General features: G+C 40.4%; 1 protein-coding gene across 4 annotated transcripts in view; it reads right to left on the reverse strand.

Moving 5' to 3' along the window:
• LOC139753358 (corrinoid adenosyltransferase MMAB-like) overlaps positions 1 to 22037 on the reverse strand; it is a 39475-nt gene that overhangs the window by 14381 nt on the left and 3057 nt on the right. For 3 of the 4 annotated variants that reach the window (XR_011713694.1, XR_011713693.1, XM_071669732.1), the window contains exons 2-6: positions 20352 to 20565; positions 19251 to 19382; positions 16559 to 16680; positions 16047 to 16174; positions 791 to 915 (exon numbers count right to left, since the gene is read on the reverse strand). Coding sequence is in view for 2 of the 4 variants with exons in the window: in XM_071669732.1 (XP_071525833.1) it covers positions 791 to 915; positions 16047 to 16174; positions 16559 to 16680; positions 19251 to 19382; positions 20352 to 20488 (644 nt within the window). In the remaining 2 variants the exon portion in view is untranslated. The remainder of the gene's footprint in view (positions 1 to 790; positions 916 to 16046; positions 16175 to 16558; positions 16681 to 19250; positions 19383 to 20351; positions 20566 to 22037) is intronic. The other variant, XM_071669733.1, reaches the window with a different exon arrangement.

Consider the following 22037-nt stretch of genomic DNA (forward strand, 5'->3'; position numbering starts at 1 on the left):
TGGGACACATGAACAAACAATACAAGTAGGTATGTCCCTTTGATGACTGTATTAGTAAAAGGACAAAGTTTCATCTTGATAAAGAGAATTCACACTTGGCAAAACCAGTGTTTCCTGGTTCAGAGTTGGGAGTAACGTTAAACACTTGTCCTAAAACACTTGTCCTAACCTGCATGCGTGAGCTTTGCGTGGTCAGCTCGTACCACATATTAGCAGACATACGATCATGGCATTTTTCATTAATAGCTAATGATCAGCAACATGTCATTTGCACAAATAGGAACACATTACTATATGGAAAAATTTGTCATTTTAATCTTTAAAACCTGGAAAATTATTCCATGCACTACCAATCAGATAATTTCATAACTGATAAAAGGAATGTAAGAAGAAAATGCACACTCACTCAGCAGATTCTTGATCAGAGCACATTAAGTTTTTGAAAGGTGGTGGTGAAAGCAATGGAAGAAACCTAGGAAGGTTACAATCAATGGAATATAATTCAAGAACAAAATCTTCTCTGACAAGGAATCTCTTCACTTTCCCCAATACTAAAATCCTGTTAGATTCATACATGGACAACAGACTCATTCAGATATTAAAGACAAATCTGAAATCTTTACAAGAATAGTTTAATATAATTCTTCTCAAAGTACAAGATTTAGGTGTGATAAGGAGATTCATTTGTACCTACAAACTATTTTGAAGCAGTTAAAACATTATGATAACATCAGACTACTTTCCTGTTATAAAACCAATGTAAAGTACTATAAATTACATCGTCAAGTACCTGTTAATATAGATAAGAACCTGCTCATCAACTAGATTTTCAGTGATAAGAGGAACAACTGCCCGTTCAGCTCGCCGACAAACTGTGCGTGCAACATGTAAAGATGCACTTACGCGACCACCACCCTGAAAAAATAAAAATGTTTATATCGGAAAAAAGTTTATTTTCTTATCTAGGAATAAAATTAACGTTCATTTATAAATAATGATGTTTTACAAATGGGAGGTGATATACATGGGGTGAAAGAGTCAACCATGCATGCCCTCATCTATCTGTCTACCATTTTTCCATAATTTCCAATTTCACTGGGTGGATAAGATGTATAACACCCTTTAAACTCATTCATACACATCCTCAACCTATGCCTAGAGTAGAACACACACACTTCCACACTCATTACAGTGTTTCTTACTTTTATAAGTTGATTTGTTTAATGAGATCATTGTTTCCATCCATACCACCTCCATACACAAAATACAAAATGCTTCCATTGCATTAGATTCCTAATAATTCCTCCAACACTTTCATCTGAAATAGCTTTAACTCTAATTAATTATCTCACCAGATATCCATTACTTTTGCAGTCTATCTCTCCTCCTTGTATCTTTTGCTGAGCTGCTATGTATATATTCTTGTCTATCATATAATGTCATGTTTTACTCATCTTACCATCCTAAAAAACCCATACACCTTTTAAATAACTTCTTCACACCAATTAGCCTTTATGTATCTCACATCAAATGCAAATGCTTTCAAGCAGTTAACTGATTCATCTCTTTGGTGCAGACACAGCAACCCTGTCAGAGAAGTCTGAAATATTTATAATGCAAAACCTTCCCTTAATCTATGCTGCTCCCCAGTTACATAGTTTCTCCTATGCAAGTAGTCACCGATTTGCCTTCTGAATATCTTTTCCAGACGACATTTTTAGGGAAATCTGGCCTATCATTCAGTGTAATTTTCCAATCACTTTCAGAAGTGGTAGAGGATGTGTGGATCAGGTGTTTGCTTTGAAGAATGTATGTGAGAAATACTTAGAAAAGCAAATGGATTTGTATGTAGCATTTATGGATCTGGAGAAGGCATATGATAGAGTTGATAGAGATGGTCTGTGGAAGGTATTAAGAATATATGGTGTGGGAGGCAAGTTGTTAGAAGCAGTGAAAAGTTTTTATCGAGGATGTAAGGCATGTGTATGTGTAGGAAGAGAGGAAAGTGATTGGTTCTCAGTGAATGTAGGTTTGCGGCAGGGGTGTGTGATGTCTCCATGGTTGTTTAATTTGTTTATGGATGGGGTTGTTAGGGAGGTGAATGCAAGAGTTTTGGAAAGAGGGGCAAGTATGAAGTCTGTTGTGGATGAGAGAGCTTGGGAAGTGAGTCAGTTGTTGTTCGCTGATGATACAGCGCTGGTGGCTGATTCATGTGAGAAACTGCAGAAGCTGGTGACTGAGTTTGGTAAAGTGTGTGAAAGAAGAAAGTTAAGAGTAAATGTGAATAAGAGCAAGGTTATTAGGTACAGTAGGGTTGAGGGTCAAGTCAATTGGGAGGTAAGTTTGAATGGAGAAAAACTGGAGGAAGTAAAGTGTTTTAGATATCTGGGAGTGGATCTGGCAGCGGATGGAACCATGGAAGTGGAAGTGGATCATAGGGTGGGGGAGGGGGCGAAAATTCTGGGAGCCTTGAAGAATGTGTGGAAGTCGAGAACATTATCTCGGAAAGCAAAAATGGGTATGTTTGAAGGAATAGTGGTTCCAACAATGTTGTATGGTTGCGAGGCGTGGGCTATGGATAGAGTTGTGCGCAGGAGGATGGATGTGCTGGAAATGAGATGTTTGAGGACAATGTGTGGTGTGAGGTGGTTTGATCGAGTAAGTAACGTAAGGGTAAGAGAGATGTGTGGAAATAAAAAGAGCGTGGTTGAGAGAGCAGAAGAGGGTGTTTTGAAATGGTTTGGGCACATGGAGAGAATGAGTGAGGAAAGATTGACCAAGAGGATATATGTGTCGGAGGTGGAGGGAACGAGGAGAAGTGGGAGACCAAATTCGAGGTGAAAAGATGGAGTGAAAAAGATTTTGTGTGATCGGGGCCTGAACATGTAGGAGGGTGAAAGGAGGGCAAGGAATAGAGTGAATTGGATCGATGTGGTATACCAGGGTTGACGTGCTGTCAGTGGGTTGAATCAGGGCATGTGAAGCGTTTGGGGTAAACCATGGAAAGCTGTGTAGGTATGTATATTTGCGTGTGTGGACGTATGTATATACATGTGTATGGGGGTGGGTTGGGCCATTTCCTTCGTCTGTTTCCTTGCGCTACCTCGCAAACGCAGGAGACAGCGACAAAGAAAAAAAAAAAAAAAAAAAAAAAAAAAAAAACTTATCTTAAAGACAGGCATAACAATAGCCCTCATGCACACTTGGCATTATGAACAATATTTCAAGTGGCCTTAGAGACCACCCTACATCCCTACTCATTCCCTCAGAACATGTCGAGACTTTTCATCAGGATCAAGAGCCTTATATAAACCAAGGTCTTTAAATAGCCTGGTTATGAATTTTCTATAAATTTCAATACCTTTAAAGACTTCTTACCCATCTCATTTTGCTGTTGTTGGGCAATTGTGTCCTCAGCTGTAAAAACACTTAAACTTATCATTCAATTCCTTACATATTTCCTTATCATCTTCGTTATAGTTCTTCCCTCTGGATGCTTTACCCTCATTAGATGATCATATATTTATTAGTTGTTTCTGATGAACTTATGTGAAAGATTATGGCTGTCTGCAACATTCTTTTCAAAGTTTCTTTGCCCCTTTCTTCTTATTTTGCAGTACCAATTTCTTACTTATACCCTGCAAATGCTGGCTAGCTACAGAGTTACAGTATCTCTTACTGAGAATATCTCTAAACTGCTTTGCTTTTTTGCATCCTTTACTGAACCAAACTCCCTTTTTTCTACTTTTCTCCTCTGTTTGCAACCAGTGATACCTACATTTGAACTCCAGTACAGGTTTCATTTTGTGAGACTCCATTTCATAATTTACACTGTGTAATTATGCATGATTGTTATTTGTATTATGGGTAGAATTTCATATTTATGTTGCCATCTCTAAACCTGGTATATATTGTAACATGTCCTTACTCGCTAACTTAAGCCAGGTGTGTGTGAGTGTGCGTGTGTGTGTGTGTCACTCTTCCTCACTTTCTCTTGGTCTGTTTATCAATTCCATCCACTCTAAAAACTATGCAACTTTACTTGGTACTCTGCCCTTTCATTTTACACAAATTTTCACTTTCCACTCTTCCTAGGCTTCTATATGCTGCTATAAACATTTTTGCATACTTTAGGTTAATATTGTGTCCATGTCAATGCTTTCACTTTTTCTACCTTTTTTTAGTTAAAAGGTAGCATTAAGAACAGATAACTGAACTGTTGTTCTCCCTTCTGTTTCCTCTTTTAAAAAGTTGATACAGAAAGAGAGGATTTCCAACCCACCCACTTGTGTCCCTCTCAGGTAACATTCAGGAGGATATAAATATAAATATTTGTTTATGGATGGGGTTGTTGGGGAGGTAAATGCAAGAGTTTTGGAAAGAGGGGCAAGTATGAAGTCTGTTGGGATGAGAGAGATTGGGAAGTGAGTCAGTTGTTGTTCGCTGATGATACAGCGCTGGTGGCTGATTCATGTGAGAAACTGCAGAAGCTAGTGACTGAGTTTGGTAAAGTGTGTGAAAGAAGAAAGTTAAGAGTAAATGTGAATAAGAGCAAGGTTATCAGGTACAGTAGGGTTGAGGGTCAAGTCAATTGGGAGGTAAGTTTGAATGGAGAAAAACTGGAGGAAGTAAAGTGTTTTAGATATCTGGGAGTGGATCTGGCAGCGGATGGAACCATGGAAGCGGAAGTGAATCATAGGGTGGGGGAGGGGGCGAAAATCCTGGGAGCCTTGAAGAATGTGTGGAAGTCGAGAACATTATCTCGGAAAGCAAAAATGGGTATGTTTGAAGGAATAGTGGTTCCAACAATGTTGTATGGTTGCGAGGCGTGGGCTATGGATAGAGTTGTGCGCAGGAGGATGGATGTGCTGGAAATGAGATGTTTGAGGACAATGTGTGGTGTGAGGTGGTTTGATCGAGTAAGTAACGTAAGGGTAAGAGAGATGTGTGGAAATAAAAAGAGTGTGGTTGAGAGAGCAGAAGAGGGTGTTTTGAAATGGTTTGGGCACATGGAGAGAATGCGTGAGGAAAGATTGACCAAGAGGATATATGTGTCGGAGGTGGAGGGAACGAGGAGAAGTGGGAGACCAAATTGGAGGTGGAAAGATGGAGTGAAAAAGATTTTGTGTGATCGGGGCCTGAACATGCAGGAGGGTGAAAGGAGGGCAAGGAATAGAGTGAATTGGATCGATGTGGTATACCGGGGTTGACGTGCTGTCAGTGGATTGAATCAGGGCATGTGAAGCGTCTGGGGTAAACCATGGAAAGCTGTGTAGGTATGTATATTTGCGTGTGTGGACGTATGTATATACATGTGTATGGGGGTGGGTTGGGCCATTTCTTTCGTCTGTTTCCTTGCGCTACCTCGCAAATGCGGGAGACAGCGACAAAGCAAAAAAAAAAGAAAATAAATATCCCGGTACTATATTTACATACTCACATTTCTGTTCCATAAATTCCACGTGCGTAGCTACAGTGGAAGCCCTGACGGGCAAAAACTTCTTTTCCTTCAAAACATGGAACTGGTCCATTTGGCATAAAACATTCTTACTATAGTTATTATTTCCTACAACTGACACCAGAGCAACAGTTTTGTTTGTGCTCTTAACTTCCCAGTCTAAGGCAGAGTATAAGTAGAATTTTTTTCATACATGCTCACCATTTCCCGCATTACTTTGGAAAGTAATATAGGAAGGAAGGACTTCCAGCCACCCACTCACACCCCTTTCAGTTGCCTTCTGTGACAAGCACTGAATGTGTGGATAGTATTTTTTTCTCCCCATTCCTGGAATAAAAGTTTTACATATACATACATATATATATATTCCTATGAGTCCATGGGGAAAATGAAACACGATAAGTTCCCATGTGCACTTTCGTGTAATAATCACATCATCAGGGGAGACACAAGAGAGAAATATAAGTCAGTTGATATACATCAAAGAGACGAAGCTTTGTATTAGATTAGAAAGGGTAGTGAGTGGTGGGATGAAGTAAGATTATTAGTGAAAGAGAAGAGAGAGGAATTTGGACGAGTTTTGCAGGGAAATGGTGCAAATGACTGGGAGATGTATAAAAGAAAGAGGCAGGAGGTCAAGAAAAAGGTGCAAGAGGTGAGAAAGAGGGCAAACGAAAGTTGGGGCGAGAGAGTATCATTCAATTTTAGGGAGAAGAAAAAGATGTTTTGGAAGGAGTGCATAAGACAAGAGAACAAATGGGAACATTGGTGAAGGGGGGTAATGGGGAGGTAATAACAAGTATTGGTGATGTGAGAAGGAGATGGAGAGAGTATTTTGAAGGTTTGTTGAATGTGTTAGACGACAGAGTGGCAGATATAGGGTGTTTTGGTCGAGGCAGTGTGCGAAGTGAGAGGGTTAGGGAGAATGATTTGGTAAACAGAGAAGAGGTAGTAAAAGCTTTGTGAACGATGAAAGCTGGCAAGGCAGTGGGTTTGGATGGTATTGCAGCAGAATTTATTAAAAAAAGGGTTGACTGTCTTGTTGACTGGTTGGTAAGTATATTTAATGTAAGTATGACTCATGGTGAGGTGCCTGAGGATTGTCGGAATGCCTGCATAGTGCCTTTGTACAAAGGGGATAAAGGTGAGTGCTCAAATTACAGAGGTATAAGTTTGTTGAGTTATCCCTGGGGATAGGGGAGAAAGAATACTTCCCACGTATTCCCTGCGTGTCGTAGAAGGCGACTAAAAGGGGAGGGAGCGGGGGGGCTGGAAATCCTCCCCTCTCGTTTTTTTTTTAATTTTCCAAAAGAAGGAACAGAGAATTGGGCCAGGTGAGGGTATTCCCTCAAGGCCCATTCCTCTGTTCTTAACGCTACCTCGCTAATGCGGGAAATGGCGAATAGTTTGAAAGAAGAAAAAAGAAAGTTTGTTGAGTATTCCTGGGAAATTATATGGGAGGGTATTGATTGAGAGGGTGAAAGCATGTACAGAGCAGTGTGGTTTCAGAAGTGGTAGAGGATCTGTGGACCAGGTGTATGCTTTGAAGAATGTATGTGAGAAATACCTAGAAAAGCAAATGGATTTGTATGTAGCGTTTATGGATCTGGAGAAGGCATATGATATTATTGATAGAGATGCTCTGTGGAAGGTATTAAGAATATATGGTGTTTGAAGGCAAGTTGCTAGAAGCAGTGAAAAGTTTTTTATCGAGGATGTAAGGCATGTGTACGAGTAGGAAGAGAAGAAAATGATTAGTTCACAGTGAATGTCGGTTTGCGGCAGGGGTGCTTGATGTCTCCATAGTTGTTTGATTTGTTTATGGATGGGATTGTTAGGGAGGTGAATGCAAGACTTTTTGGAGAGAGGGGTAAGTATGTAGTCTGTTGTGGATGAGAGGGCTTGGGAAGTGAGTCAGTTGTTCATTGATGATACAGCGCTGGTGGCTGATTCGGGTGAGAAACTGCAGAAGTTGGTGACTGAGTTTGGTAAAGTGAGTGAAAGACGAAAGCTGAGGGTAAATGTGTATAAGAGCAAGGTTATTAGGTACAGTAGGGTTGAGGGACAAGTCAATTGGGAGGCAAGTTTGATTGGAAAAACTGGAGGAAGTGAAGTGTTTTAGATATCTGGGAGTGGATTTGGCAGCGGATGGAACCATGGAAGCGGAAGTGGATCATAGGGTGGGGGAGGGGGCGAAAATTCTGGGAGCCTTGAAGAATGTGTGGAAGTCGAGAACATTATCTCGGAAAGCAAAAATGGGTATGTTTGAAGGAATAGTGGTTCCAACAATGTTGTATGGTTGCGAGGCGTGGGCTATGGATAGAGTTGTGCGCAGGAGGAAGGATGTGCTGGAAATGAGATGTTTGAGGACAATGTGTGGTGTGAGGTGGTTTGATCGAGTAAGTAACGTAAGGGTAAGAGAGATGTGTGGAAATAAAAAGAGCGTGGTTGAGAGAGCAGAAGAGGGTGTTTTGAAATGGTTTGGGCACATGGAGAGAATGAGTGAGGAAAGATTGACCAAGAGGATATATGTGTCGGAGGTGGAGGGAACGAGGAGAAGAGGGAGACCAAATTGGAGGTGGAAAGATGGAGTGAAAAAGATTTTGTGTGATCGGGGCCTGAACATGCAGGAGGGTGAAAGGAGGGCAAGGAATAGAGTGAATTGGAGCGATGTGGTATACCGGGGTTGATGTGCAGTCAGTGGATTGAATCAGGGCATGTGAAGCGTCTGGGGTAAACCATGGAAAGCTGTGTAGGTATGTATAGTTGCGTGTGTGGATGTATGTATATACATGTGTATGGGGGTGGGTTGGGCCATTTCTTTCGTCTGTTTCCTTGCGCTACCTCGCAAACGCGGGAGACAGCGGCAAAAAAAAAAAAAAAAAAAAAAAAAAAAAAAAAAAAAAAAAAAATTGCTTGGCATGGGAAACAGCAATTATGTATAATAAAATAATTATTATTATCATTATTGTTATACTTAATCACTGTTCCCCACATTAGCGAGTTTGAGCCAGGAAACAGATGAAGAATGGCCCATCCACTCATATACAAATATATATACATAAATGCACTTACACACACATACATACATATGCATAAACATATCAACATATTCATACATTTATATACACAGACATATACATATATACACATTTACATATTCATACTTGCTTGCCTTCAACAAGGTAGTGCAGAAAACAGACAAAAAAGGCCAAGTTTGTTCACACATAATCTTTAGGTGTCATGTGTAATGCACCGAAACCACAGCTCCCTATCTACATCCAGGCCACACAGACCTTTCCATGGTTTTGCCCAGATGTTTCACAGGTCATGGTTCCGTCCACTGACAGCACGTTGACCCTAGTATACCACATCATTCCAATTCACTCTATTCCTTGCACACCTCTCACCTTCCTGTATGTTCAGGCCCTGATTGCTCAAAATCTTTTTCACTCCATCCTTCCACTTCCAATTTGGTCTCCCACTTCTTGTTCCCTCCACCTCTGACACATATATCCTCTTTGTCACTCTTTCCTCACTCATTCTCTCCATATGTCCAAACATTTTCAACATACCTTCTGCTCTCTCAACCACATCATCTCTCTTACCCTTTCATTACTTACTCGGTCAAACCACCTCATACCACATATTGTCCTCAAACATTCCCAACACATCTACCCTCCTCTGTACAACCCTATCTAAAGTCCATGCCTTGCAACCATAAGACATTGTTGGAACTAATAGTTCTTCAAACATACCCATTTTTGCTCTCCGAGATAATGTTCTCTCCTTCCATACATTCTTCATTGCTCCCAGAACCTTCACCCCCTTCCCACCATGTAAACACTCGCTTCCACTTCCATGGTTCTATTCGCTCCTAAGCCCACTCCCAGATATCTAAAACACTTCAATTTCTCCAATTTTTCTCCATTCAAACTTACATCCCAATTAAATTGTCCCTCAACCCTAATGAACCTAATAACCTTGCTCTCATTCACATTTACTCTAAACTTTCTCCTTTCACACTTCCAAACTCAGTCACCAACTTCTGCAGTTTCTCGCTCAAATCACCCACTAGAGCTGTATCATCAGTGAACAACATATGTCTCACTTCCCAGGCCCTCTTATTCCCAACAGACTGGATACTCTCCCCTCTTTCCAACACTCTTGCATTTACCTCACTACCCACCCCATCCATAAACAAATTAAACAGCTGTGGGGACATCACACACCCATTGCAGAACGACATTCACTGGGAACCAAATCACTCTCCTCTCTTTCTACTCATACACATGTTTACATCCTTGGTAAAAACTTTTCACTGCTTCTAGCAACTTACCCCCACACCATATACTCTTACGACCTTCCACAAAGCATCTCTATCAACCCTATCATAATATTTGCTTTCTCCAGGCCCATAAATGTCACATACAGATCCATTTGTTTTTCTAAGTATTTCACCCATTCTTCAAAGCAAACACCTGATTTACACATCCTCTCCCACTTCTGAAACCACACTGCTCTTCCCCAATCTGATGCTCTGTACATGCCTTCACCCTCTCAATCAATACCCTACCATATAATTTCCCGGGACTACTCAGCAAACTTATGCCTCTGTAGTTTGAACACTCACCTTTATCCCCTTTGCCTTTGAACAATCGCACTATGCATGCATTCCGCCAATCTTCAGGCACTTCACCATGGTCCATACGTACACTGAATATCCTTACCAACCAATCAACAAAACAGTCACCCCCTTTTTTAATAAGTTCCACTGCAATACCATCCAAACCTGCTGCCTTGCCAGATTTCATTTTCTGCAAAGCTTTCACTACCTCTTCTCTCTTAACCAAACCATTCTCCCTGGCCCTCTCACTCCGCACTCCACCCCGACCAACACATTCAACATATCTTCAAATTACTCACTGCATCTCCTCACTTCATCACTCCTTGTTATTACTTCCCCACTTTCCCCCTTCACCAATGTCCCCATTTGTTCTCTTGTCTTACACACGTTATTTACCTCCTTCCAAAACATCTTTTTATTCTCCCTAAAACTTAATGATACTCTCTCACCCCAACTCTCATTTGCCCTCTTTTTCGACCCTTGCACCTTTATTTTTTACCTCCTGTTGCTTTCTTTTATATTATTTGCACTTGCACTACTTCCCTGCAAGTATCGTCCAAACACCTCTCTTTTCTCTTTCACTAACAACCTTACCTTCATCCCACCATTTACTACCCTTTCTAATCTGCCCACCTCTCACTTTCTCATGCCACATGCATCTTTTGCGCAAGCCATCTCTGCTTCCCTAAATACATCCCATTCCTCACCCACTCCCCTCATGTCATTTGCTCTTACCTTTTGCCATTCTACACTTAATCTGTCCCGGTACTTCCTCACACAAGTCTCCTTTCCAAGCTCACTTACTTTCACCACTCTCTTCTCCCCAGCATTCTCTCTCTTCATATACATATATACACATTCATGTTTGCTTGCCTTCATCCATTCCTGGCACTATGCTACCCCACTGGAAACAGTACCACTACCTCCTGCTTCAGTGAGGCAGCACCAGGAAAATAGACAAAAAAGGCCACATTCATTCACTCTCAATTTCTAGCTGCCATGTGTAATGCACTGAAATCACAGCTCCCTATCCACGTCCAGGCCCCACAGACTTTTCCATGGTTTACCCCAAATGTTTCACATGCCCTGGTTCAGTCCATTGACAGCACATCAACCCCAGTATGCCACATCGTTCCAATTCACTCTATATGGATCAGGAGAAGGCTTATGGTAGGGTTGATAGAGATACTTTGTGGAAGGTTGAAAGATAAATGGTGTGGGAGGAAAGCTGCTAGAAGCAGTGATAAGTTTTTATCAGGGGTATGAGGCTTGTGTAAGAGCAGGAAGAGAAGAGAGTGAATGGTTCCAAGTGAAGGTTGGTTTGAAGAAGGGGTCTGTAATGTCACCATGGTAGTTCACTTTGTTTATGGATGGGATGGTGAAGGAGGTAAATGCAAGGGTCTTGGAGAGAAAGGCAAGTACGTAGTCTTTGGGGGATTGAGAGGGGCCTAGCAAGTGAGCTGTTTGCTGCTGATACAGCACTTCTAGTAGATTCAAGTGAGAAACAGCAGAAGTTGGTGATTGAGTGTGGAAAAGTGTGTGAAAAGAGAAAGTTGAATGTGAATAAAAGCAGTTATTACGTTCAGAAGGGTTAAGGGACAGGTTAGTTGAGTTGTGAGTATAAATGTAGAAAAATTAGAGGAAGTCGTAGAAAGCGACTAGAGGGGACGGGAGCGGGGGGCCAGAAATCCTCCCCTCCTTGTATTTTTTTAACTTTCTAAAATGGGAAACAGAAGAAGGAGTCACACGGGGAGTGCTCATCCTCCTCGAAGGCTCAGATTGGGGTGCCTAAATGTGTGTGGATGTAACCAAGATGTGAAAAAAGGAGAGATAGGTAGTATGTTTGAGGAAAGGAACCTGGATGTTTTGGCTCTGAGTGAAACGAAGCTCAAGGGTAAAGGGGAAGAGTGGTTTGGGAATGTCTTGGGAGTAAAGTCAGGGGTTAGTGAGAGGACAAGAGCAAGGGAAGGAGTAGCAGTACTCCTGAAACAGGAGTTGTGGGAGTATGTGATAGAATGTAAGAAAGTAAATTCTCGATTAATATGGGTAAAACTGAAAGTTGATGGAGAGAGATGGGTGATTATTGGTGCATATGCACCTGGGCATGAGAAGAAAGATCATGAGAGGCAAGTGTTTTGGGAGCAGCTGAATGAGTGTGTTAGTGGTTTTGATGCACAAGACCGGGTTATAGTGATGGGTGATTTGAATGCAAAGGTGAGTAATGTGGCAGTTGAGGGAATAATTGGTATACATGGGGTGTTCAGTGTTGTAAATGGAAATGGTGAAGAGCTTGTAGATTTATGTGCTCAAAAAAGGACTGATGATTGGGAATACCTGGTTTAAAAAGCAAGATATACATAAGTATACTTATGTAAGTAGGAGAGATGGCCAGAGAGTGTTATTGGATTACGTGTTAATTGACAGGCGCGCGAAAGAGAGACTTTTGGATGTTAATGTGCTGAGAGGTGCAACTGGAGGGATGTCTGATCATTATCTTGTGGAGGCTAAGGTGAAGATTTGTATGGGTTTTCAGAAAAGAAGAGTGAATGTTGGGGTGAAGAGGGTGGTGAGAGTAAGTGAGCATGGGAAGGAGACTTGTGTGAGGAAGTACCAGGAGAGACTGAGTACAGAATGGAAAAAGGTGACAACAATGGAAGTAAGGGGAGTGGGGGAGGAATGGGATGTATTTAGGGAATCAGTGATGGATTGCGCAAAAGACGCTTGTGGCATGAGAAGAGTGGGAGATGGGTTGATTAGAAAGGGTAGTGAGTGGTGGGATGAAGAAGTAAGAGTATTAGTGAAAGAGAAGAGAGAGGCATTTGGACAATTTTTGCAGGGAAAAAATGCAATTGAGTGGGAGATGTATAAAAGAAAGAGACAGGAGGTCGAGAGAAAGGTGCAAGAGGTGAAAAAAAGGGCAAATGAGAGTTGGGGTGAGAGAGTATCATTAAATTTTAGGGAGAATAAAAAGATGTTCTGGGAGGAGGTAAATAAAGTGCGTAAGACAAGGGAGCAAATGGGTACTTCAGTGAAGGGCGCAAATGGGGAGGTGATAACAAGTAGTGGTGATGTGAGAAGGAGATGGAGTGAGTATTTTGAAGGTTTGTTGAATGTGTTTGATGATAGAGTGGCAGATATAGGGTGTTTTGGTCGAGGTGGTGTGCAAAGTGAGAGGGTTAGGGAAAATGATTTGGTAAACAGAGAAGAGGTAGTAAAAGCTTTGCGGAAGATGAAAGCCGGCAAGGCAGCAGGTTTGGATGGTATTGCAGTGGAATTTATTAAAAAACAGGGTGACTGTATTGTTGACTGGTTGGTAAGGTTATTTAATGTATGTATGACTCATGGTGAGGTGCCTGAGGATTGGCGGAATGCGTGCATAGTGCCATTGTACAAAGGCAAAGGGGATAAGAGTGAGTGCTCAAATTACAGAGGTATAAGTTTGTTGAGTATTCCTGGTAAATTATATGGGAGGGTATTGATTGAGAGGGTGAAGGCATGTACAGAGCATCAGATTGGGGAAGAGCAGTGTGGTTTCAGAAGTGGTAGAGGATGTGTGGATCAGGTGTTTGCTTTGAAGAATGTATGTGAGAAATACTTAGAAAAGCAAATGGATTTGTATGTAGCATTTATGGATCTGGAGAAGGCATATGATAGAGTTGATAGAGATGCTCAGTGGAAGGTATTAAGAATATATGGTGTGGGAGGCAAGTTGTTAGAAGCAGTGAAAAGTTTTTATCGAGGATGTAAGGCATGTGTATGTGTAGGAAGAGAGGAAAGTGATTGGTTCTCAGTGAATGTAGGTTTGCGGCAGGGGTGTGTGATGTCTCCATGGTTGTTTAATTTGTTTATGGATGGGGTTGTTAGGGAGGTGAATGTAAGAGTTTTGGAAAGAGGGGCAAGTATGAAGTCTGTTGGGGATGAGAGAGCTTGGGAAGTGAGTCAGTTGTTGTTCGCTGATGATACAGCGCTGGTGGCTGATTCATGTGAGAAACTGCAGAAGCTGGTGACTGAGTTTGGTAAAGTGTGTGAAAGAAGAAAGTTAAGAGTAAATGTGAATAAGAGCAAGGTTATTAGGTACAGTAGGGTTGAGGGTCAAGTCAATTGGGAGGTGAGTTTGAATGGAGAAAAACTGGAGGAAGTGAAGTGTTTTAGATATCTGGGAGTGGATCTGGCAGCGGATGGAACCATGGAAGCGGAAGTGGATCATAGGGTGGGGGAGGGGGCGAAAATCCTGGGAGCCTTGAAGAATGTGTGGAAGTCGAGAACATTATCTCAGAAAGCAAAAATGGGTATGTTTGAAGGAATAGTGGTTCCAACAATGTTGTATGGTTGCGAGGCGTGGGCTATGGATAGAGTGGTGCGCAGGAGGATGGATGTGCTGGAAATGAGATGTTTGAGGACAATGTGTGGTGTGAGGTGGTTTGATCGAGTAAGTAACGTAAGGGTAAGAGAGATGTGTGGAAATAAAAAGAGCGTTGTTGAGAGAGCAGAAGAGGGTGTTTTGAAATGGTTTGGGCACATGGAGAGAATGAGTGAGGAAAGATTGACCAAGAGGATATATGTGTCGGAGGTGGAGGGAACGAGGAGAAGAGGGAGACCAAATTGGAGGTGGAAAGATGGAGTGAAAAAGATTTTGTGTGATCGGGGCCTGAACATGCAGGAGGGTGAAAGGAGGGCAAGGAATAGAGTGAATTGGAGTGATGTGGTATACTGGGGTTGACGTGCTGTCAGTGGATTGAATCAGGGCATGTGAAGCGTCTGGGGTAAACCATGGAAAGCTGTGTAGGTATGTATATCTGCGTGTGTGGACGTATGTATATACATGTGTATGGGGGTGGGTTGGGCCATTTCTTTCGTCTGTTTCCTTGCGCTACCTCGCAAACGCGGGAGACAGCGCAAAAAAAAAAAAAAAAAAAAAAAAAAAAAAAAAGTGTTTTCAGATATCTGGGAGTGGACATGACAGCGAATGGGGTAGGGGGTGAAGGTTCTGGGAGTGCAGAAGAATGTGTGGAAAGAGAACATTTTCTAGGAAGGCAAAGATGGGTATTTGAGGGAATAGTAGTTCCAACAATATTTCATGGATGAGGCATGGGCTATAGATAAGGCTATGTGGAGGAGGGTGGATATGTTGGAAATGAAGTATTTGAGAACAATATGTGGTGTGAGGTGTCTTGATCAAGTAAGTAATGAAAAGGTTAGAAAGGTGTGGTAATAAAAAGAGTATGGTTGAAAGAGGGTGTGATGAAATGGTTTAAACATATGGACAGAGTGAATGGGGAAAAGTTGACATGGAGGGAACAAGAAGAACAGGGAGACCAAACTGGAGATGGAAGGGTGGAATGAAAAAGATTTTGAGCAACTGGGGCCTGAACAAGCAGGAGGGTGGGTGATAGGTGTGCATGGGACAGGGTGAACTGGAATGATGTGGTATGCTGGGGCCGACAGGCTGTCAATGGACTGAACCAGGGCCTGGGAGGCATCTAGGGTAAACCATGGAAAAGTCTGTGGTACCTGAGGTCTTGGTGCATTCCACATGACAGCTAGAGAGTAGATGTGAGCAGATGTGGCCTTTCTTCGTCTGTTTCTAGCACTACCTTGCTAATGCAGGAAATGGCGATCAAGTGTGAAAATATACAGATATGCTAAAAAATTACTCCTCTGTTTTGGTAGTGTCTAAAGCCAATTAAAGCATGTTCCCAAATGGTGTAACCCTTGTTCATGAAGAGATGGTGCATCAATTGTTGGTCGATGAAGATAAATACAATGCTTCATGTTAGGTAAAATACCTTGACAACAGACATCAAATATATTAGGAGGAAAAAATAATATCAGAGGTTCTGCTTGCCAAAAAATTTAGAATAACTTGTATAAATATTAGATAAAGCAAAAGAAATCTCAAAAGTGTACATTTAGCCCTATGAAAAGAGCTGCTGCTGCTTTTAGGGGTTACTATTTACTCACAGGCAAAATGAAATTAGTAAGAGGCGGCAAGAGAGAACTGTATTTGTCTATCCACCCTTCTAACTCTGTTGCATGACGTGGATTGAAGGAAAGCCTCTCCAATATGCGTGACTCTCTATCTGGATCATCTGAATGAAAAGAAAAACAATAAGGATCTTTATATCACATCCTTTCCTACTGCAGTATACATGGCCAGTGCAAAATACTTTTGCGATGGTAATACATCAAATAAAAATTGTCTTTCATTGCCACATAATGCTGTCTATCTATATATAATATTTCCCCATTGAAAATGTGAATAATTTATTCCCATTTAGCTATACATACTGACCTTTTGTCTCTTACTGCTAGCCCCTTTTTCTGATCTTCATGTCAGTGGTTCAAAAAAATAAATCCAAACAAAATACGGTAAATGAAACTGTGTACTGTGAAATCAACATATTAAAATAAAATGATTTCTTTGAATTTCCAGACCAAAACATACACCATCACATTTTTCTGAGAGAACATACTAGTTGCCTGTTGGTTCCTGGGTGTGGCTAGAAGACTGGCAATGTCTTGAAGGATACACTGAATCCTCTCCAACTGATCAGCATACTCATGGTTTTTTTCTTGTGCGTACTCCTTAGCCAATCTGTGGAATCATAACTGAAGAGTGAGAGTGTCTACTCACTAGGTGGAACTTTTGATTACATAAAGCTTTTTCACTACAATGAAGTACAACTTGGACAAAGTGATGCAAAAATGATATAATGTAAAAGAAAGATTTTGAAGGGTTATGATTTTTGTTCCAATTTCCCTACTTCCAAATGTACATTCTCCTCCTAATCCACCTTAGCTCTTATAGTATAAAGCTGGACATTATACATCACTGACTTATCATGCAGGATATGTCTTGGAACATATGTAACAAATATGATTAGAAATTAAATGCCTGAGAACTATTTGGGATGTGTGGAGGGTTGACTGCAAGAAAGGACAATGTAAGAGCGAAGTGTGATAGGAAATACAATCCATTTGAGAAAGCTGACCAGGGTGCCCTGAAATGGTTTGGACATATGGAGAGGATGAATGAGGAGACAAGAGGATTTAAATGGCAGGGAGGAAGGAGGAGGAAAGGAAACCCAGAGAAAGAGATGGAGTGAGTCTTGGAGGTGCCAGGACCTGAATATTCAGGAGAGTAAGAGGCATACATGGGATAGAGCAAGTTGAGTAATGTCGTATATGGAAGAAGATTGGGCAATGTGCTTCAATGGGATAAACCAGTGGATATGAAGTGGTGAGGAGAAACCATGGATGTGGTTTGTGGAACTTGGATGTCGATGGTGGGCTCTGGGCTCAGAGTATTATAAATGAGACCTAAAAAGTGGATATCGGCAAATGAAGTCACTCTTTCCTTTGTTCTTAGTGAAACCACCTTGCTAAAACAGGAAACAGCAAACAAGTGAGAAGAGTAACAACTTACAGTGAGTCAGTGCTGATTGAAGTTCACATAAATAAAATAACAAGTTTTGAATGAGTGGAAAGGCAGTTCTTCCTCCAGGAGAAAACTTAGAGCAAGGAGAGAGAGATACCCATGCTTTCTTTGGCAAAGACTTTTTTTGTTTTTAAACTAAACAGCTTTCCCCACCTTGGTGAAGCTACATCAGAAATAGGCAAACAAAGGCTTCATGTGTGCATGTCCAATCTCTGGCTATCATGTACTAAGTACAAAAACTAAAGCCTTCCATCCATAGCCAAGCCCCAAAGACAATTATATGGTTTACCCAAACTGCTTCATATGTCAAATTTCAGCAAAAAGGTTACTTACTGCAGAAAAGTCACATGTTTTAACACCTTGAGTATTAAAGCAAGGCAAAGGACTGAGAGAATATCTTCCAAACAATCTCTTCCAAACTTTTTCAGGTTTGGTGATGGAGTTTATATCTTCCACACATTTCATCCAAAATGCCTTATTGGCTTCCTGGATTTATTTTGTTACAAAATCTCACTGATAAATTAATATATCAACCACAGAATTATTTGCTCCTAAGCTTTAGCTAGCAGATCTGTCTTGCTTATCACAACACTGGTTTCACCATGAGACTGATGATTGTGGCATTTTGTTGTCTTTAGAATATTATTCTCAGTTGCATCCAGAGTAATGTTTACAAAATAATCATATGCTTCTTAACAACAGTAAGTGTGAACAAATTAAAGCGATGAATTGCAGTTGGGGTATGACAGGACTAAGTTTAACTGAGGAGGACCTGAAGAAAGTGGAGTGCTTCAGATACCTGGCAGTGAACATTGCAGTGGATAGAACAATGGGGGCTGCAGTGATTCATAAGCTGGAAGAGAGGGTTCAGTTTCCTGGTAAACTATGGAGTGCATGGAAAAGGGGTTAATGTCTGTAAGGGCAAAATTAGGTATATTTGAAGGTGTAGAAATGAACTGCTTGAGGACATTTAAGTAGTGTGAGATGCGACGATCATGCTTGGAGAAATGAAATACCCAAGGACAATAAGTGGTATGAACTGAGAAGATCATGCAAGGAAAAATGGTGTGAGATCATGCAAGGAAAGACAATGTAAGAGAAAGGTGTGGTATTTACCACAGTATGATAAAGAGGGCTGACCATGGTGTACTGAAGGAGTTTAGAAATACTGAGAGGATGAACAGAGAAAGACTGATTACAAGGATTTATGTGTCAGAGAAGGAGAGAGGGAAACCATGGAGATGGAAGGATGGATTAAAAGAGGCTGTGGGGTATTGGGGCCATAACACTGTGGTGGGTGAATGAAGCCTGAACACTGTGGTGGGGAAATAAAGCCTGAACACTCTGGTGGGTGAATGGAATCCACTGGATGAAATTAACTGGATCAGTTGGTTTTATGGAGGCAAAATGCTATTAGTGTGCAAAAACCAAGGCACATGAAGTGGTCAAGGTAAACCATGTAGTTTGTCTGTAGGGTTTGGTTATGGATCATAGGCTCTGGTTTTGAAGTGTTATGTATATTAGTTAGAGAATGTGAATCTGCAACTGAGGCCCTTGTTCAGCTATTTTAGGTGCTTATCTTACTAGGGTAGGAGGTGCAGGTGAGTGTCAAAAATTAGAAATATAGTATTAAAAACATTAGATAACTGGCACTCAATGGAAAATTTTTACTTAATATAATAGATCCAGTAATATCATTTAACTACAAAAAGTCATCATAGCCTTACCCTATATGTGAAGAAAGTTCATCAGTTGTCCCTAGAGCATTAAAAAATACACTATCCTTTCGGCAACGTTCACCGGTAAACAGGCTTGTAACCCCTTTATCCCCAGTCCGTGTATAGATCCTTAAGTTGCTACTGTCAAGAGAAAATGAAATCTCAGTACAGAATGATGGTATATGAGTTTTCTCCAAGCAACATGCAAAAAAAAAAAAAATCCCTTTCACTAACTTTCCATTGACTTTACCTTAGAATTCTCTTTCTTAGCACAAATCATACCTTAGACTTCTCTTTCTTGGCACAAATCAATTTTCACATCCTAGCAACCTTTCTTAGCACAAATCAATTTTCACATCCTAACAACCTTTCTTTGCACAAATCAATTTTCACATTCTAGCAAGATGAGAATAAACACAACAATTATGTAAATATATCATGTGAACTGCAAAATCGTACCTTTACTCATCACTGTTGAATATTGTTTAATGTTACAAGATACTGAGAAAAGACAAATCTGGACTATCATCCATGGGACCACAAATGTAGAAAAATACTGGGTTTGTCATTTCTTTCAACAATGGTTCTTAACTACATTCATTATGCAGTCACATGGTAGTTTGTCATGCACCAAATTTTACCAGTCAGAGACTGCTGTTGCTCATTTCTCAATTTTTCATTGTTTTTACTCTAAAGTTTCTGCTTTTTTTGTAGTTTCCTAATTCCAATAAGGACCTCTAGTATTCTTTAAAAGAAAATATAGTATATCCTCATTGTTCTCTGTGCAAGCAAGTGATCATTTTGCTTAAATAATAACCATATCATTATGTAGTATTATTTAACAAATGTTTCATAGGCCAATGTTCAGTAATCTAAATTGAAGTGTTGAATTGGTCAATAACTACATTTTTGTGTGATAAACTCATAAATGATGCTGTGTAAAAAGATAATGTAACATTACAAACCCATAAATACTGACACATGTCCTGATATTCATTATTTTTGAAACATCATTTTCAAGACCTTTTTACACTAAACTAACAAGGGACTATACTGCTGAACTGAAGTCAGTGGCAACACAACAAAACCTAGAAAAAAAAGAACACATACCAATAAGGACGAGAGAGTCTGCATGTCATTTTTGAAGAGGTTTCGTTAACTTGGAGAGCTCTTCTTGAACGACTTACAATTTCAGGCCAGATACCAACAGCCATCCGTGTTAAACCTGTGAAAGCTCTTAACTGCATAATGATCCTTGCCCTTTAGTTTTATTTGGAGAACTGCTCTAGTTTCAACAGTAGGCTCTTAACCTTTCAAACTGTCTCTGTAAGTAAAAGGAATATATCCATTATAGGGTGATCAGTAAATTTTAACAAACTGAAACATCTTATTAACAGGTTATTGAAAATGTCAATAGTGCAATTAATTTTGGTATTTCCTGCCTAACAGAAGAGATGCATTCCAAAAAATTTGTCTGTCACACACAATATAAGTGATCAAAATCTGAAGATGCGTTCCTCGGGAAAATATTTACCCCCATGACAATGCAATGAGCTTAAGAAGGTAGAAAACTCATTCAAACACATATCTAATAGACTGTGATACTGTTTATGTATCTATCTATCTATATCTCTGACACTTGTTGCCAACTGGAACTCCCTCAAGGTGGTAGCCACAGCAATAGAGTTTTCATAACGTGAATTCAAGTGCCGCTTCTCAACCTTCAGTGCCTCAACCTTAACAGGTCACTGGCTGAGTAACTCTAGTGCAGTGTTTGCAGAGGCTTTTACCTAATGTTCCTACTGACTACTTCTGCCTAATGTTCCTACTGACTACTACTGCCCAATGTTCCTACCTACTACTTCTGTCTAATGTTTCTACCCTACCCAATGCTTTTGATTAATGTTCTTACCTACTACTTCTATCTAATGTTTCTACATAATGCTCCAACTTAAATGTTCCTACATACTACTGTATTTACTGTTTCAACCATTTTGCCAAAAAGCAGTGCTAGTGCATAGTTCTCACTGCAGGACAGTTTGGAGTTAGGAAAAATGAGCTGTGAGAGTTAAGTGTTGTCAACTGTTATGCATGACAAGGAGAGATTTTATGTTTGTGGATAAAGTGCCAGTAGTCCATTGGTGGGTGTGGCAGAAAGAAAAGACATTTACTTGATATGATCCTTGAATTCCAACTGTTTACCATCACTATTGACCCATCCACATTTGAATATATTACATGTGTAATTATCTATTTGTGAATACCCCCATATAGAACCAACAATTATTTGCACATATGCAATGTATTCAGAATTTGATGGATTAATAGGTAGTGGTAAAGAGCTGGAATTCAAGGTCATACAAGGGAAAGGGCACCTGATATTGTTGGAATCACGGAAACAAGGCTTACTAAAGAGATATCTCTCCTGTTGTTGTTGTTCCCAAAGAGTGATAGTAAGGAGGGAAAGAGAAGGTAAAGGATGTGAAAGATTGACCCTTTTAATAAAAGGTACACTCAACTTTCAAGAAATAGTAGAGGATGGCCCATTCAATATATATAATGGGAAGATTAACTGTAGGGAAGAAGTGAATTGTGCTGGTAATACTATGTAATCCTCCACAGAACTGCAGTGATTGACAACAACTATACCATGATGACAATGAAAGAAAAATGAGTAAAACACTCATTTCTCAGAGATGGTAGAGCGCTGATAATGGGGAATTTCTTTTATAATGATATAAACTGGGGAATTTGGCTTCTCAAGTTGACACAGTGTGTCACAGAGACAAGATTTTA

This window comes from Panulirus ornatus, chromosome 14 (genome assembly GCF_036320965.1).
Source record: "Panulirus ornatus isolate Po-2019 chromosome 14, ASM3632096v1, whole genome shotgun sequence".
Taxonomy (NCBI): domain Eukaryota; kingdom Metazoa; phylum Arthropoda; class Malacostraca; order Decapoda; family Palinuridae; genus Panulirus; species Panulirus ornatus.